This window comes from Alexandromys fortis, unplaced genomic scaffold (assembly GCF_014885135.2).
Source record: "Alexandromys fortis isolate MF-2015 unplaced genomic scaffold, M_Fortis_MF-2015_v1.1 scaffold_5, whole genome shotgun sequence".
NCBI classification, from domain to species: domain Eukaryota; kingdom Metazoa; phylum Chordata; class Mammalia; order Rodentia; family Cricetidae; genus Alexandromys; species Alexandromys fortis.
In genome coordinates, this window is record NW_026067924.1 from 2,111,429 (window position 1) to 2,129,096 (window position 17,668).

At 44.7% G+C, this 17,668-nt stretch overlaps 2 protein-coding genes across 4 annotated transcripts in view; both read right to left on the reverse strand.

Moving 5' to 3' along the window:
* Nucleotides 1-2,507: 2,507 nt before the first annotated feature.
* On the reverse strand, nucleotides 2,508-7,480 carry LOC126501512 (transmembrane protein 14C). Its single transcript, XM_050142198.1, has 6 exons — nucleotides 7,334-7,480; nucleotides 6,486-6,544; nucleotides 5,944-6,020; nucleotides 4,730-4,831; nucleotides 3,876-3,963; nucleotides 2,508-2,962 (listed from the first exon to the last, which is right to left on the reverse strand). The coding sequence occupies exons 2-6, from the start codon at nucleotides 6,506-6,508 to the stop codon at nucleotides 2,911-2,913; spliced, it is 342 nt and encodes a 113-aa protein (XP_049998155.1). The 5' UTR covers nucleotides 6,509-6,544; nucleotides 7,334-7,480; the 3' UTR covers nucleotides 2,508-2,910.
* Nucleotides 7,481-8,789: 1,309 nt separating this feature from the next.
* The window catches only part of Pak1ip1 (PAK1 interacting protein 1), a 141,722-nt gene continuing 132,843 nt past the window's right edge, over nucleotides 8,790-17,668 (reverse strand). For all 3 annotated transcript variants that reach the window (XM_050142194.1, XM_050142196.1, XM_050142195.1), the window contains exons 3-11: nucleotides 14,924-15,086; nucleotides 14,355-14,475; nucleotides 14,207-14,281; nucleotides 13,579-13,631; nucleotides 12,518-12,663; nucleotides 12,337-12,434; nucleotides 10,312-10,411; nucleotides 9,378-9,501; nucleotides 8,790-9,271 (exon numbers count right to left, since the gene is read on the reverse strand). In XM_050142194.1, the coding sequence (XP_049998151.1) occupies nucleotides 9,075-9,271; nucleotides 9,378-9,501; nucleotides 10,312-10,411; nucleotides 12,337-12,434; nucleotides 12,518-12,663; nucleotides 13,579-13,631; nucleotides 14,207-14,281; nucleotides 14,355-14,475; nucleotides 14,924-15,086 (1,077 nt within the window). In that variant the 3' untranslated portion in view covers nucleotides 8,790-9,074. The remainder of the gene's footprint in view (nucleotides 9,272-9,377; nucleotides 9,502-10,311; nucleotides 10,412-12,336; nucleotides 12,435-12,517; nucleotides 12,664-13,578; nucleotides 13,632-14,206; nucleotides 14,282-14,354; nucleotides 14,476-14,923; nucleotides 15,087-17,668) is intronic.

Below are 17,668 nucleotides of genomic sequence, written 5' to 3' on the forward strand. Positions count from 1 at the left end.
TTAAGCAGCATATATGTTTGGCATCGTTGGGACATTTTTGAACAATGTGTTTCTGTGGCTCTCCTTTTCCCGTCTCCCCTATCCCTTAGCTGCTCTTCCCACCCTGTCATGTCCCACGTGTCCTCTGCCCACTCCCACCCTTCCTCATCACCTGCCAGTACCCTCTCTGGGTCTCCTTTCTAAGTCTGTAGACTTTACCAGCCCTTATACTTTTGTGTACATACATGTACACATTATAGGCTAGGAGTCACGTCGGAGGAAGAACGCGCAGTTTTAGCCTGTGTGTGGCCCCTCTTGGTTGATATCATACTTTCTCAACCCGTCCATTTTCCTGAAAATTTCATTTTTTTGGTTATAGCTTATTTTCCGTCTCTACAGCACACTTTCATTTTCCATTTGTTAGTGGTTATCTAAGCTGGTTTCGTTTCCTTGCCGTCATAAGTATGGCAGCAGTAGATATGTGTGCCAGTGTCCCCGGCAGGGGATGGGTCCTTCGCAGGGGTTGTTGCTCAACTTCCTTATGGAAGTTTCAGGTTTACACCCCCCCCCAACTTTCCCTATTATCAACATCTTGCATCGCTGTGGTACTTCTCTCTTTCTCTCTCCCCCCTCCTATGCTGGGGATGGAACCCAGGGCTTTACACATGCTAAGCTACACTAAGTCATACTCCCAGGCTTTAGAATCTATGTCTCTTAACTGTTCTGTTTCTAGAACGCCCCATCTTTCACTTAGCAATTGTGCATTTAAAGTTCCTACATATGTTTAGCTCCAGAGCTTTTTTATATTTAACTGTGAATCAAGTTTTGTTGTCACATACTAAAGGACATCTTAATTGATTCCACAACCGGGCAGGGGAATTGCAAGTTCAAGTCCTATCTGGGCCACAAAACAAATTCAAAGCAAGACCTGACATCAAAATCAGTAAAAGCCTGCTCCATGGTAGAGTGCTTGCCTGGCATGCACAAAGCTCTGGATTCAAACCAGTGCCACAAAATGACAAAAATAACGTCTTTTCTTTCTTGTTGTTTTTCCTTTACGAGACCAACAAAATCACTGTGCAGTAAACAAAAAGCACGCATGTTTAGCTAAGATGTGCCTAGGATATGCAGGAACCCACATTTGAGCCTTAGCACCACAAGCAATATTCAAGCTGCGAATGGTGGCACTCACCTGTAGCCCCAGGTACTTGAGAGGCTGGGGCAGGATTACTTGAATTTAACTGAACATGGCCAGCCTGGACAACATGAAATAACCATACTCAAGTTACTTCAATCTGATTGATTCCCCAGAGAATGGGCCTACACTATGCACCACTCAACTGTAAATGATTTTTTTTTTTTAATTGCTGATGTCAATTGATTTGGTACAACTACACGTGGAAGGCAACCACTATGACAAGGGCTATAGAATCATTTCATCTTTTTATTTATTTATTTATTTATTTATTTTGGTTTTTTGAGACAGGGTTTCTTGTAGCTTTGGAGCCTGTCTTGGAATTAGCTCTTTGTAGACCAGGCTGACCTCAAACTCAGAGATCCACCTGCCTCTCGAGTGCTGGGATTAAAGGCATGTGCAACCACCACCCAGCCTCGTTTCAGATCTATTAAAGTTTTCAAGACGGCATCATCAAGCACCTGTCCTTGACAGCAGTCACTCTACCGCAGGACGTGAAAAAAGACCCAGGGTCTCAGATGAGAAACGAGTCAGTGCTCCAGTACTAAAACATGCAGTGCACAGTACAGTGCCCTGATCAGCGGCACAGAATTCTGGGCAATATACTGCAAGAAGGCGAAGTCCTGTAACACCATCACTCCAGAAAATGAAACTGTGAGCTCGATGCCACCGTGGGGTATATAGAAAGGTCCTGCCTTTAAAAAGACATGCATGTCAAGACATACCCTCTATTATAAACACAGTGCAGATATTCAGAATCGTATTTAAGGATGATCTGGATGGCAGGCACATCTCTAATCCTAGCAAGGCAGTGAGCAGAGGAAGGTAGCTCAGGCTCTAAAATGGAAGGTTGTAGTTGCAGACACTAAGCCTGCTTTCAAGACACTTAAGAGCAGATGTGAGGTTAAGTCCCTGTTTGCATGACAGTCCTACCTTAGAAATTCCCAAAGGGTTTTGTGTATTTTGGTTTTGGGTTTTCTTTTTTTTTTTTTTTTGTTTTTGTTTTTGTTTTTTTGAGACAGCATTTCTCTGTGTAGCTTTGGAGCCTGTCCTGGAACTCACTGTAGCCCAGGCTGGCCTTGAACTCACAGAGATCCACCTGCCTCTGTCTCCCAAGTGCTGGGATTAAAGGTGTGTGCCACCACCACCCAGCTCACAAATTATTTTTAAAACAAGCTTCCAGACAATGTTCAGTCAAACAATAACCTTCCTTGGTCATTCCAAACGGGGAATCCCTAAGTATGACGCTCACGGATCCCCTCGTGGCTCCTCACTGTCCTGTTCTCCACATCCCAGGCAACATCCCAGTCACTGACAAAGAACACCCGAGAAGTGTTCTTAATAGCAAACTTTATTTTCACAGGAACATCATTTCATAGCAGACCTATACAAAAGATCCCACATCACAAATGTCACCGAGAGATTCCGCACACTCTGGGCAGGCCTTGTGGCTCTGGGGCCCCCCCCATGTTGACATCCTTGTCTACTGGTCCAGAAAGGAGACATGCCATCACACAAGAACGAAACTGCATGAAGGCAGCATCTGCTCTCAGGCTCGACGCTCGCCACCCCTGACCAGTTACAACAGCAAAAGCTCACCGTCACCTCTGCGTGCTCGGTGGACATTTGTAAAATGTCAGAATGTGTAAATACGCTGCACTTTTTTCTTCAGACATTGTAAATGTGGACATGTGGGGAGTTTCAGTTCTTCAGGGGCCCAAGCGCAGGTGTGGCTACTACGGATGAGAACCCAACACACTGATCCCAAGCTTGGCAACCATCAGCAAACTGTTCAAAGAAAAACAAGTGATCAGGCTAAGGACATACAGGTGAGTGTTGTTTCAAAGGATCAAAGGCTGCAGGTCCCGCTCAACTGTGTGTGAAGGGAGGAGCTGAAGTAGAGCAGACTGGAAGAAAACATCTCCTTCCGGGAGGCAAAGAAAAACCACAGAAGTCTCACAGGGACACACAGTACCCCCAGACCAATGCCAATAATCTGGAAGAGCTGAGGAAATGAGGGGAAGAGAGAACAAGGCCTCAGAGGTCACAGGGTTGGCCAATTAATGGCAGGTCTCCTGCCTCCCAGTCTAGTGTTGTGACCTTGGCCTATGTTTTCTTTCCAGTGTTTAAGACTTAGGTCAACAGCATAAACAGCCAAAGACAAGCAAAGTATCTATCTTCCCGAGACAAGCAAAGTATCTATCTTCCCGAGACAGGTTTTGTTGTTGCTTTTGTGTTTTTTTTTTTTTTTTTTTAATTCTCCTACCTCCAGAATATGTTTATTATACTTAAGAACTTGTCAATTTAAGACAGTTTCACAATTAAATAGAAAATGGAATTCAGTAAAAGAAATTTCGTTTTAGAAAAACTTTTAATACAGGACATTCAAGTAACTAACACACAGGGAACTAACGCGGACAGTCTCACACAGCCACACCCAGGGGTTTGCTCAGAGGCTTGTGACATTAGTACTGGAGTCTAGGGCAGTCCACAGAGAAAATTCAAGATCATGTCTACAATGAATGAAGTCCTAAATCAACTACAAAGGCTTTTTTCCACTTGTGGAGAAAACTCCCTCTAAAAAATGGGAGGTGAAGTCTAGGATCAGGCACACTGAAGTGAGCACATTTCTGACCAAATGAAGTGTCTTGAGCAAAAAGCCAACCACGGTCTGGGTGAAGAGAAATGGAAAGGCAAGTACCTGGCACCTGCGATTAGACCTGCAGGCATGAATTTCCCGGAGTTGTAGAACCTCATCCCCATAATGCCAGCCAAGGTCCCGGATGTAGCTGAGAAAGAGAAGTCCAACAGTCAGCACACCCTCCATGCAGGGGAGGAGTGAAGTCCTGCCTCCTTTTCGAGGTCCAGACTTCACCCTATAATGGTGATGGTGGTGGTGGTGGGGAACACTGAGCTTCACTGCTGCCCACAAGAGTCAGGTCTAAGTACAAATACTGGCCACATTCTGCTATAGTTGACTCAGGACTGTTCCTTGAAGCTGATATTCTGAGTGCTTGGTTCTCATCTTAGGGCACTCCTTTGGAGTTTATGGAGTGGACAGAGGTAGATCAATGAAGCTTTGAAGGCTACATCCACCCTAGGTCTCCAACCATATTGTAGCGCACAGAACAGGCACTGCGTTACAATTACCTGACTTCCCAATGAACTTGAATACTCCCCAAAGGCAAGGTCTGTGTCTGACAGAATTAACTGTCCATAAAAAGGGAGAGACGCTCAACTGGGGAAAAGGCTACGTGGACTCAGGGCCTCATGGGATGTGTAAGATTTCTCTTAAGTTTCAAGCAAGCTGTCTTGAGTGTGAAAGCTCAACACACTGTTTAAAACACATCTCACCGGGAAAATTAAATCCATGTAGTATAAAACCCTTCTGCATTCTGTATACAAAAGGGAAACAACTCAAGGTTCACCACCGTGAGGCCCATCTATACCTCGGCAGAAGCAGGTGACTTGGCAGGAAAAAGAAACTCGCCACACCTGCCCAACAGCGTGTCAGAACCAAACAGAACACAGCTGCAGAGTCTGAGGCAAACCTACCTAGGAAAACCCACACATTCCTGGGATCCTGGGACAGCTGGTAAGCACCAAGGCCTGCGAGGCCTCCAAAGAAGAGTCCGGCAGCCAGGGATGGCACACTGCCTGGGGAGAAGCAAACAGGCATACATCTGGGTTGTAATGTCGCACATTACAGATGGAATCTACGAGACTTCCCTCCCCTCCAGAGTAAAAAAAAACTACAAAAGAGCATTCCCAAGGCTCAGAGCCACAGGGCTCCCAAAAGAGGGGAGTCTACCAGAGAAGATGGGATCTTACCATCCCCGTTGGGAGCTACTGGGGGCTGTGGTCCCCTGGACCCTGGATTCCCTGTGAGAGGCTTGTTTTCCTCTGCTCTGAGCAGCCTGCAGCTGCTCTGAGCACAAGACCCTGATGGCAGGTTGGTGGGTCTGTCTGCAGGTGAAAGAGCCCGAGAGCTGGGGCGTGGCCAGAACCCTATATAAGCTGCCCCTGGACACAATAAACTCAGTATTCTTGTATCAAGCGTGACCCGTGTCTATGTCTCCATCTCTCTGGGTCTGTGTTTTTAAGGCTCTCAGCCCAGTTCCTGGCTTGCGTACCAACTTGTAGCAGCACGGGAGCTACGGTGTAGCCTCCACGCACAAGCGGAGGCCCTCAGCGAGATCAGGAACTACGAACCCCTGAGAGATCGCTCATGATTATATAGAAAAGGGGCATTCTTGTATCAAGAATGACATGTGTCCTCGTGTCTCTGCGCATGTGATTTTAAGTCTCAAGCCTGGTTCCTGTAGTGCAGGCGCTACTGGACGGTCAGTTTTTACACACCCCAACCCTCACTCGTTCAGGAGGGGGGGACTCAATACAATGCTTGTCTAACCCACACAAGGCCCTGGCTTCAGGCTGGTGTTAAACAGATAACACAGACTGCGTAGAGACAAGGTTTCCCTCTTGAGGAGCTGACAGTGCACTGGGATCTGGTGTATGGCAAAGGGTGATAACAACCACCCACTACCACCTCTGCCTATCTGTAAACAGAAAAAAAGAGAAAAGAGATGCCTGGCTCAACTTACCCAGATAGCCCAAGGCCAGTGCAGGAAGAGCCAGGAGCCTGGCTATGCAGGCTGCACTCAGGGGCCTAGCAAAGCCAAGTCGAGCAAAACTAGGCTTTGAGGACCCTGGGGACCCCCATTTCACTGGACTCACTGACAGTCTTAAGAGTAACAGGAAGGGCTTACCTGCTTTTGCATAGCCAATAATCCCACCAGTGGCAACCAGGGCTGCATAGCCGAAGCCAAGATAATGTAAAGGCACCCTGGAACGGCAAAAGGGAGAAGCCAGTGACAAGCAAGTTTAAAACACAGCACAAAAATCACAGTGTGAAGCTCAGGCTGGCGATCCGAGTCTGACTGGATTACAACAGGGCAGAAGGAGAAAACCAGCTCCGACAAACTGTCCTCTGACCCCTGGACACGCAACATGACACTTGTGCATCTTAAACTATGTTAAAGAAACATGGTTTTTAAAATCACTGGCAGGGATTAAAAAAAAAAGTCATTTCTAGCAAATCTTGTTACTGTATGGACAGAACTAGAGGCTGGGTGACATGCCAGAACTAGCCAGAGGTCAAATTCGATTCAAATCCAGGTCAAAGGCCACTAGTTCACGGATCATGCCACAACCCAGGCTGCCCCTAGGCTGTGGCGGGCTGAAGGCTCCTGTCGCATGCTCTGGTTTCAGAAGCTCCGGGTGGTTCTATTCCCACACAGTGGGCACTTACAGTGGGCCACTGTCCTTCTGCATTGTTCAGTCGCTTTGGAGATCACACCAGGCCTGCACCTGTGGGGGAGAGGTCAGAGCAGTTAGAACACTCACGCCTCTAACAGAAAGAAAAGAGTTCAAAGTACAGCTCTCCGTAGTAGTGCAAACAGGTCCTTGGGCACACACACAGCTTCTGGTTCCCCTTGATATGCAACCCGGTGAAGGTAACTGGGTTAACGGGTAAAGCCTTCCTTCCGTATGAACGGAAGTGCTGGAGAGGGACCAAGTATTTCTACAACCTTCGCTATAGCACAGGCCCACAGAGGGCCTCCTTCTCCTGCTTGGTACCTGTCCACAGCTGACTGTTTCAGCAGTTAATTGAGTGGTGGCTAAATCAGAACCCAAACGGCCTATGCCTCAACTCTTCTAATCCTCTCCGAGGGTCAGAATGCTGCTTCCCCACAGATGTCAACACTCATCTTACAAACTTTTAGAAACCCTTGGATCCGACACTCAACTCCTGTTAGGCTGGAGCGAGGGACAAGAAAATGCCCGGGAGCCCGAGCCACAATTGCACTGGGCGCCACACGCCGACAAAGGAACTAACTCCCGTTCTCTCACAGAACAACCCTCTGCAGCACCGAAGCAGCGCAGGCGCTTTTGGGTCTCCACTCCCGGAAGGCTGGGAACCTCCGGGTCAGGAGAGAGTCGAAAGCGCCGAGTTCAAGAACGTTTTAGAGGGGCAGAGAGCGGGCCGGTGAAGCGAGCTTAGCAGAGGGTGCACCGGAGAGTCCCCCGCGCCTGCGGGCTGGGCGGCCGCGTGCAGAACAATTCCCGAGAGGCAAAAGGAGCAAAGTAAGAACACACCGGAATCGGAGCCCGGAGGCCTGCGCTGAAGGACGAGCGTGCGACCGCACAGCAAGGGTAGCAGGTCCAGATTCGGGTCTGCAGACGTCACGGCGCGCGCTGCGTCCGGGCGGGAAGGGCGGGGCTTGAGGCGATGGGCGGAGCCTAGGGGAGAGGATGGGCGACACCTAGGGCGGGAGAGGGGCGGGGCTTGGTCCCGGGCCCGTTGTATTTTGCATTCTTGGGAGAGGTGGGGCTTGAGGAGACGTGGGTTTGGCTTCCAGGTCTGGGTCCCAGCTTCGAGGCAGGGAAGAGGTGCAGTGCCTGGCCCATAAGCTGCCATTGGGAGGATGAGTTGGAGGGGGTTAGCTTAGCCAAGAGAAATATCAAGACAACACTCAAAATCAGTAGCCAGTGTCTTATTACTAAATCAAACTTTTACATCTAATGTTTTTATCTGCATAAATGCCTCAGGATAAAAGCCCTTGGGACACATAGCTTGCTTGAGCCAGCAATAGACAGCAGCTGGAAAAATATCCAGGACACCAAAGGAAGAAAATCCTTCAAGTAGTCCACAACTGTCTCTAACTCCCATTCCTCTCACAGCACCTCCACACATATGTGAAGGCAAAACACCAATGCACATAAAATAAAAATAAAACTTATCACAGATTTTACTTAAAGTCGGGCTGGGAGAGGGAGTGCATGTATTATCTTTCCACAACTGGGCTTCTGGAGTTGAACTCTGGTCTTTGTACCAGATTGGCAAGTACCCTCACCCACCACCACGCCATCTTCTTTTGATTTCTACTTAAATTATGCCCTTGGGGCTTCCCATCCTTTAATATCAAGACATTCAGGCAACTGACATCTATTGAGCTGTCCTGTTTTTTATGAATGTTAAGTGTGTACGTAGGTAAGTAGGTAGATCTGGCTATCTTGGAACTTGCTATGTAGAAGACCAGGCTGGCCTTAAACTATCTGCCTACCTCTGCCTTCTGAGCACTGACTTTAAAGGTGTGTGCCAATACTTGACAAATACATTCTATGATGAGGGTGGTAGTAACAGGTCACTGTCATTAGGTACACCTACCGTGTGCTAGGCTCGTTTGAAGACGTACACACACTGACACATCTTGGTAACCCATTATGTCTGGTCTATGTGTCTGGTTATGGCAACAAGGAAGTGAGCCAAGACTGGTTTAGACTAGCATAAGTGGATGGCTATTTTGATGCTCTGAAAGATGGGAAATTGAGAAGTGTTGTTTCCTTGCCTTTCAATTTGCTTGTCACTCACTGCTTAGAAGCAGAGTCATCTGAAAAGCCCTTCATCCACTCTGGTTAAGACTTGACACGTCTGCACAAGGAAAAAGGCGCTGGGTGCTGGCGGTGCACAGGCAAAGCTTGCTAGCATGCAAGGCCCTGGGTGTGATCCCAAGCACCACCACATACAGTAAAAACTCTGGATCATTTTAAATACAGTAGTTTTACATCTTTACTTGCTTTGAACAGTAAAAAGTGTACATTACAATGACTACATATGACAATATATAATAAAATGCCATCTGCCAAAAATAATTTTACTATTTAACAAAACAAAGCACCACATAAAAGTGGCTCAGTTTTAGGCTACACGTTTTCTCCAGAAGGAGAAAATCATTTTGTGTCTCACATGGGAAAAGTTAGGAGTGATATCTGAAAAGGAGAATTTGTCAAGAAGACATTCTCTTGGGGAGAAGATGTCTGAGATTTGCCATGTAAGTTATATTTTCTTTTTTCTCTTCTTTTCCAACACGTCTGTCATTTTCCTCTTCTTGGCTGACACTGGGCTATTTCCTTTTGTTGGCTTCTTGCTGTCACCGGTTAAACCAGACTTCTTTGAGTTAGGTCCTGATATTTCTTCTTCCTGATTCTTATCACCAGATTCCTTTTTGATCTTTTTGGGTTGTTCTTTATTTACTAAAACACAAGAGATAACACATTAAGTTTCTCACTCTCAAGTTAAGTTTTAACAACTCAGGAAGGAGCAGAGTGCTCAATCTTTTAAATGGTTGACTTAATTTACCAGGGCAAGGCTCTGTTGCTGGAGGAAGATTCCCTTTTCCATCTGTTGCTCTGTCTAACCACACTCCAAGACACGTCAGCCTGGCACCAGTGTCCACCTCACAGAGCAAAGATGGGGGATCTTTCTGAAACAGAAGGGAAAAACCTTATACTTAGCCGAGAGGAATTTTCGGATAACAGCTTCTTTTTCCATAATGAAATAATCTTAGTTGAAGTCTTATTATACCATTATGTACCACTAAAGAATGTTTCAGTCACTGCCAGAATGAGTGTACCATTCCACGCGTCACAGTACCCATGCAGACATGTTCCACCAGGGTTTACATGAACACACTGAAGAAACTGCCTAGCAATGTCTTCTGTAACATCACCCGTCAGGTGCTGCGAGCTTGTATTTTCCTGGGCATATGATAACAATATCAGAGTTCGCTGACTACTGTGGTTTATAATTGATCTCACTAGGCCGTTCACAGAGCCAATGTCTTCAAATTAGAAAATTCTAAGGACACAAGTGATGTCTTGTGTAGACAAATCACACCCGCAGAGTTGAAAACAAACAATACTAAATTGAAAGGAAGAAGACTAAAGAAAGGAAATCAGTGTTTGATTATCTGGTTCAAGATCTTTCAAACTGTTTTTAGTAATGGCAATCTTTTTTTCTCTAGTATTTTTAAAAGATAAAGACGACACCAAAAAAGCAAGGCACATTAAAAGGATTAGAAGGGTAATAGGCCTGAGACCTAATCTTAATCAGCCCAAAGCCTCCAGGCAGCTCTGCAGTAACCCTAACTTTAAAACTACCAATACAGACCATGACTGGAAGAGATTTTAAAAGCTTAAGGATCTATGTTTTATGAATCTCATTAAACAGACTGTTAAAGTAATACTTTAATATAGTACTATCCAGTGTGTTGACACTGGGGGAAGACACTGACCTTATCCTGCTTAAGCGTCCACATTTTGATGAAACCATCATTTGATGCTGTGACAAGAACATGGTGTCCTGGAATTTCAAAACTGAGTATGTCTTTTACCCTAGGATAGAAACATTAATGCCAGAGATCATTTCTTCTGGAGGGTGTGATACAACAGTCTCCTGCTTTCCAATGTTTCAAGTGTTTTCAAAGTGTCCATAAACAACAAGCTAAGATATAACAAGTGCTGCACATTCCCATCGAACAGTGAGCTATTTTCAGGCCAAATATGGGATAAAACTGTCTGGATCGTAAAAACAAACTGCAAGGACGGCTACAAACACTCACACTACCTCCTAGGTCCTACAATCCAGATGAGGATGTACAAGATGAAGCCTGTTAACCCAACCAACTACATATCCAGAAAGGAAAGATGCTGACTTCAGGCTCACCAAGAGGAAGCGAAAAACAAACTTCTCCAACTCCAGGGCAATCACCACTTCAGTCTAAGCTGCCTTTTTCTTTCTGGATCATGGCTATTGCCCATCACACCATTCACCTTCCACTTCTGCTGGATAAATGTTTCAGATAGAAGTAAAACCACGCCATCACCAGGCCTAAAAACCTCAAAACTATAATTTACTTTAAAATAACATGGATGGAACCAGCACGATGGCTCCGTCAGTAAAAACACCTGCTAGGTAAGCCAGCTGGCCAGAGTTCAAGCTCTAGAACCACATAAACGTGGAAGGAAAGAATCGCCTCCCAGAGTTGTCCTGACCTCCACACACTCACTGCGGGTGCCCCACCCCCATACACACCTCTCAGACACACAGCACACAATTAAACAATAATAATTAAAGCACCACGGAGGAGGAAGTGCCTGGGGATAAGAACGGAGCTCAGGCTGGTCCTGAGGTGGCTCTACAAATAGGCTCCCTAACTGACCTGCTAGCCTTTCAAGTTTTCTCTAAGTAAACAAGACAGGCTGGGAAGGAAGCTCAGCTAGAGCATCCGCCAAAGTACCTCGGCCTTGCTACAGTGTGGTCCATGGGAGCCCAAGCTCCCAAATGTTTTGCTCATCACAGAAAAGAATGGCGAAGTAGAACTGTCGTGAATACATTAGAAACGGCTTTCCTAAAATGACTTTACTTCCTAATACCGGGGGAAAACACTGGACACCAACTGCAGGACTGAAGGTTTACAAAGACAGGTTTCTCAAAACAACCATTCCCAGAAAGCAAGATTTAAGACTTACTTGAGACATGGAAGAACAAGCTGATGAACTACACTGGAGTAAAATGCTGTATGCTATTGCCTTTCTCAAAATTAAAAAAAAAAAAAAAGCAGCACATCGAGCATCCGCTGGCCTGGATTTGGGAGAGCTCCCTTACTTAAGATGGAATGATCCTGGCCAAGTTAATGATCTCTTACTCTGAGACTCACTATCTACCCCCTTATATACATATACCAAGCACTTGGAGATGGAGCTCGATAATGTTATTTCATTTTTCCTATGAAGGAAAATTGCAGGGAAAGGGGGCAGTGGGCAAAGAGATTAAGAAAAGGAAGAACAGTCGTCGAGAACAAAGCTTTCGCTTTGCTCAAATATGCTTGATATTAGGCTCCCCACGTCAAAGAGTAATTTTATTATTATTATTATTTCGTTTGTTGGTTTTTGTTTTTCAAAACAGGGTTTCTCTGTAGCTTTGAAGCCTGTCCTGGAACTTGCTATGTAGACCAGGCTGCTCTCAAACTCACAGAGATCTGCCTGTCTCTGCCTCCCGAGTACTGGGATTAACAAAGGAATGCGCCACCACTGCCAGGCCTAAGAGTTATTGTCGCAGTCACTTCCCTCCTCTTGCATTATGAAATCCAGGGATATAATAACACTTCCCATCATCTCCTTAGATGCCAGGCATCACAGCCATGTGACATGTCTGAGTCCCCTTGGTGTTATTCAGAGACACACATGCACCCACAGATTTATGAAGTTACTGCCAGTTGACATTCAGTAAGACACAGACTGCTTTAGAAAAAAAATACCTGTTTTCATGAGCTTTAAATTCACAGAGGCACTCTAGGGAATCACAGTCAAAAAACCTTACAACTTCTTCATCTCCAGCTACTGCAAGGACAGAGTCCTAAGAGAAAGAAAAACAATACTCTGAATATCCCCAGGAATTATGACACCTCAAAACTTCCACCCCTGCTTTCCGCAACTCACTGAAAGAAACGTGACCGATGAGATTCTCTTTCCATTTGTGATGGTGCCGCTCACGGACGCCGTGTCCAGCTGATAGACATCCACTTTATTCAGTACAACTACTATGTACTTCTCTCCACTTGGGGACCACTCCACTATGTGAGCATCTGTAGGGCAAAACCATCTTTATCTTACCAGGCCACCTCAGTGCTTGGGAGGTAGAGAAAGGAGAATTCAGGAGTTTAAGGCCAGCCTCAGCAACAGCAATTTTGAAATCACACTAGCCTATATGAGACTCTGTCTCAACAGCCCTACCCCATCTTACAAAGACTTTTTTCTTTAAGAAAAAAAAAAAAAAGACATAATAAAAAAAAAAGGAAAAATGAATTTTTCCCAAGGGGAAATGGTTGTAATCTCAAAACAAATCCCTAACATACTTCAGAAGGTAAACTGTAGGCAAATGCAGTTTAAGGAACTACTGAGTCCTAAAGACGGTGTGTGGCAGAACCCAGAGCGAACACAGAAGAGAAAGTAACGTGAAACACTTGTTCTCAGAAGCCATCACCATCTGATCAGGAAGTACATGTGTACACACACGGACAGAGAATGAGACCATGGCTGGAGGAATGGCTCAGCGTTAGCAGCTCTTCCCACTCCTGCAGGGGACCCATGTTCATTTCCCAGCACGTGGTTCAGGGGAATGGACACCCTCTTCTGGCTCTAACAGCACCAGGCACACGTGCCCACATATCTACATGCAAGCAAAGCACTCAGGCGCATTAAATAAAAACCAAATACATCTTTTTAAAAAGGGGCTGGAGAGATGGCTCAGCAGTTAAGAACATAGACTTCTCTTCTAGGAGACCTGGGCTTGATTCCCAGCACCCACATGGCCATCTGTAACTTGAGTTCCAGGGGATTCAATGTCATCTTCTGACCTCCAAGGGCATCAAGGATCCAAGCAGTACACAGACGGTCATGGATGCAAAATACTCATACACATAAAATAATCAATATATAAAAAATGTACTTGTGAACATTCATAGTCTAGCTAGTTATTATAAAATGTACAAAATACTCACTTTGTTTTATATTTTTTATGAAAGCGGATCTTCCCTCTACAAGATTCCATGTTCTGCAAAAAAGGAGGTTTGTTTAGAGCATGATGTCACTAAGTGGGAAAAAAAATGCACAACAGGCCTCCACACGGGGCAATTCCACTACAGACTATATACTTAAAAAGCAGCTGCCCTTGACTTTGTAGCAGTATCAACAATGTTTCCTTCCTTTCCTGACACTTTAAACACATTGTCAACTGCACTTTCACCCAGTCACACATTCTCTTCAGGGCCACTCTCCTCCCCATTCCCCGTGCAGTAACAGAAACATGGGCTGCTTTTTTTTTCTTACAGGGTCTCAGTCTGGAACTTGCTATGTAGACCAGGCTGGCCTCACATTCACAGAGATCCATCTGCCTCCGCCTCCTAAAGACTGGGGTTAAAGACATGAACCATCTTGCCTGGTCAATATAGATCATTTTTACAGCAGCGTTACAAAATAGTTTCTGCTGACTTCCTTTCTGCTTTGCTCTTATTATCACAACTTAAAATTGTTGAAAACTTTGGACCAATATGGACCAATAACAAGTATCTTGTTATTGCTAAGTACAAGATACATTAATAAAGATGCCCTTGGGAATTTATAACTTACCTTAATGTCTTATCAGTACCAACAGACAGGGCCAACTTGCCGGACGGGTGGATAGAAAGGAAAGTCACATGTCCTCTAAAAGGAAAGGGACAGTTAGCCCTCAGCTTGACTGGCACAGGAGAATGCCAATAGGGCCACAGCGACTCACTTGTGAGCTTTAATGGATTTCAGGCATTCCCATTTCTTTGCGTCCCAGACACAGATGAGTCCGTCTTCTGCACCACTAATTAAGTGTCGAGTGCCATAGAATTTTAGGCAAGTTACAGTGCCTATGAAAAGGAAGACAGGCAACCATCATATTGACTTTGAACACAAATTCTATGTCTGGTTGGAAGTGCAAGAGGATGAATGCAGTCTGGAAGTGGCTCTGCCTAGCACAGACAAGACCCAGGGTGAATCCCTAGCACCAGGAAAGCAGGGAAAGTCAGTGCCTTGGCACTACTGAATTACACCTTAAAAGTGTGGGGAAAGGAATCCATGTTCTTCTTATTGAAACCAACAGTTTTCATTTGTTTTGGTGCCTCTGGAAAATTAAACTCAAGAGTCTCTGTGTATGCTGAGCTGTAAGAATACAGCTTTAGGGGCTAAAGAGATGGTGCAGGGGCCAAAAGCCAGTGGCTGCTCTTCCAGCCCCAATTAAATGCTTTCTATTTGTAAGAGCTGCTTTGGTCACGGTGTCTTTTTATAGCAATAGAATAGTGACGAAGACACACTCACCACTGTGGTGCAGCAGAGCCCCATGCTCTATCTTTTTTTTCAAGTCATAGATGTGAATTGTTTCATCTTTGCTCCCGGTGACCACAAAGCGATTGTTGGCTGCCACTGCTGACAAGGAGGCAGTGTGGGCATGGTGAGTGAAGTCAGCCACAGGAGTCCATGTCTAAGACAGAATGAAACGTACAATCAACACCACAGTCACATCACAGTTCTCTGAAAATACAGTTCTACCATCTACAGAATCAACCAGTGTATCCTGCAAACAGAGAAAAACTAGGTACTAATACACAGATTAAAGCAAAATGACTTGAGACCCGAATAAGGAGTGTAAGTTAAGCTCGGCAGCATATCTCCAGATCCCAATAAGGGAGACTTACATAGAGGCTTCCATATCAGTAATTCATTCAAATGCTCGGCTTTTTATGAGAAATAATTGCAGTAACAACTGCCTGTTCTCTCTAACTGGTATCTATGTAACTAGTCTATTATATATGCTTGGTAGAAATAACAATGAACTAAAAGGTCTGTACTCAAGTACAACTTTCACTCCAAGGAAAGAAATACAAAACGAATGTGATGTTACACAGAGATAAAGACAGGGTAAGCCCTATAAAGAAAAATAAGACCTATGGGTAAATTTTCATTAGAACCAACATGAGCCCTTGAGAACTGCTAATAATGAGACTCAGGGACCAGGTGCTCAATACTGCATGGTTTTTAGTTTGAGAAACGTGACTGAATGAGTACAAAGTACAGAACACATGCGCACACATACACAGTACTCTTGAATTGAAGAAACTGTGGAAAGTATTATTAACCAAGGAAGGAAGAAGAAAACAAAACCCCCAGCAAAGCTCTTTGAAGATGCCTATGGTGAATCACTGTGGTCCTAAAGAACTACAGCAGTGGACAGTCCTCCATCAGTCAGGAACAGGACTCCTTGGACTCAAAACACAACATACCTGAGACATGTGGCTTTACTTCTTCTAAGTTTGTTTCTTTCTTTCCTGTCTCCTTTTTGTTTTGTTTTTCAAGACAGGGTTTCTCTGTAGCTTTGGAGATTGTCCTAAAACTCACTCTGTAGATCACGCTGGCCTCAAACTCAGATATTCGCCTGCCTCTGCCTCCCAAGTGCTGGGATTAAAGGTGTGCACCATCCCCACCCAGAAAAAAAAAAAAAAAAAAAAAAGGTTCTCCCTATGTAACCCCAGGCTAGTCTTGAAGTCACTGTGTAAGCCAGGCTAATTTTATCCTTTTTTTTTTCTCTGTCTTCTATTTTTTCCTTTGAGACATGATCTCGCTGTGTAGTTACTGCTGTCCTAGAACTCACTAAGCAAACCAGATTGCCCCGGGACTCAGAGAGATCTTCCAGCCTCTGCCTCCAGAGTACTGGGATTAAAGGCATGCGCCACGACAGCTGGTTTAAACATTAAACTCTTAATTTTCCTGCCTAAGCCTTTTGAGTACAGACATGAGCCACCAGACTTAACATGCAAGTTTCATATCAAAGTACTACTTCTTTATTCAAATTACATAAATAATACTGGTTACCTTGGCTATTGGCTAGATTTAGAAGCAGCATCTGGTAACGTGAAAACCGTAAGCCTGGGAAACGCCTGGTGGACCCTGATTTGTATTTATAAAGTGTCTGGCCTTGAACAGTCTCTTGCCCTGTGAGAAACCTCCCAATTGCTGTCTGTAAATGAGAATGGCTGAATCTGTGTCAGGGTTGTTGTGTATCGGAAATAAGTACATTACAAAGAAAACACACCAAGGAAGTGCCCAACAGAATGGATTTATGGGTGATAAGTGAACTGTTCAGAAGTGTTCATCTGGAGTATTAGGAGATCACATTCCTAGTCCTGTATATGGCCGTGTTTTCTGTTTGACTACCATGTTGCCAATGACCTATACCTTATTTTCATAGCTAATAAAAGTAAATTTCATACTGTGCTACACGCCAAGTATTTCTCTTTCTTGTTTGCCAGCCCTTCAATCTGGAAGGTTGCTAGAGCAGGAACCACACCTCTGGTACCTCTTCACCCTACCACAGTAAATCACAATAAATGGTGAATTTGTATTACTTTCTTGATCCCAATCCAGACGTAGTATTTTGTTCATTAGGACAGAAACTCAGGGAATGGTAAAGTTACTTTTACGTTAGACTTTGAACAGCTAACGTTTTTTGTCAGCTTAAATGGACGCCTCGTTTTTGTATATGTGTTTCAAATGCCAGCTTTTTCGTGCCCCGAGAATGCTTTAAGTTTTCCTTCCTTTGAATGAACATAACTGCATTTTTTATGGGGCACAATACATATTTCAATACATACAATACATATTTCAACACATACGTCGAACAGATGTGAAAAAAGCAACCTATCTATCCCCTCAATCACGTGTCATGTCTTGGAGTTGACAACATTCAACCTTACTAGGCAAAAAAATTAGGTCATTCCTCCCATCCAACTGCATTTCTGCAAGCATTAGCCATCCTCTCTTCGTTACCTCCTTACCCTGGCTCCAACTTTCCACACTGTGATCAACTTTTTCGTTTCCATCTATAGACATTTTTATTTACTATAACAGTAGATAATCTCCTTCTGAAAATCCTTTACTCTGTAAAGAGCAGGGTCTTTCTATACAGGCTTTGAGCTCTCCTGCCTCAGGCTCTCGAGAGCAGGGATTCCCGGCATAAGCTTACCCGTTATCCACACAAATCCTCCAGCTATCCACGGAGGCCCAGCA

What these genes read in the sequence shown, in the direction of transcription:
- LOC126501512 (XM_050142198.1), bottom strand. Translation starts at nt 6,508, where the DNA reads ATGCAGAAGGACAGTGGCCCACT. An exon ending in TATTGGCTATGCAAAAGCAG is followed by an intron (nt 4,832 to 5,943) that starts GTAAGCCCTTCC and finishes GCTTCTCCCCAG; the next exon opens with GCAGTGTGCCATCCCTGGCT. An exon ending in GAATGTGTGGGTTTTCCTAG is followed by an intron (nt 3,964 to 4,729) that starts GTAGGTTTGCCT and finishes TCTCTTTCTCAG; the next exon opens with CTACATCCGGGACCTTGGCT.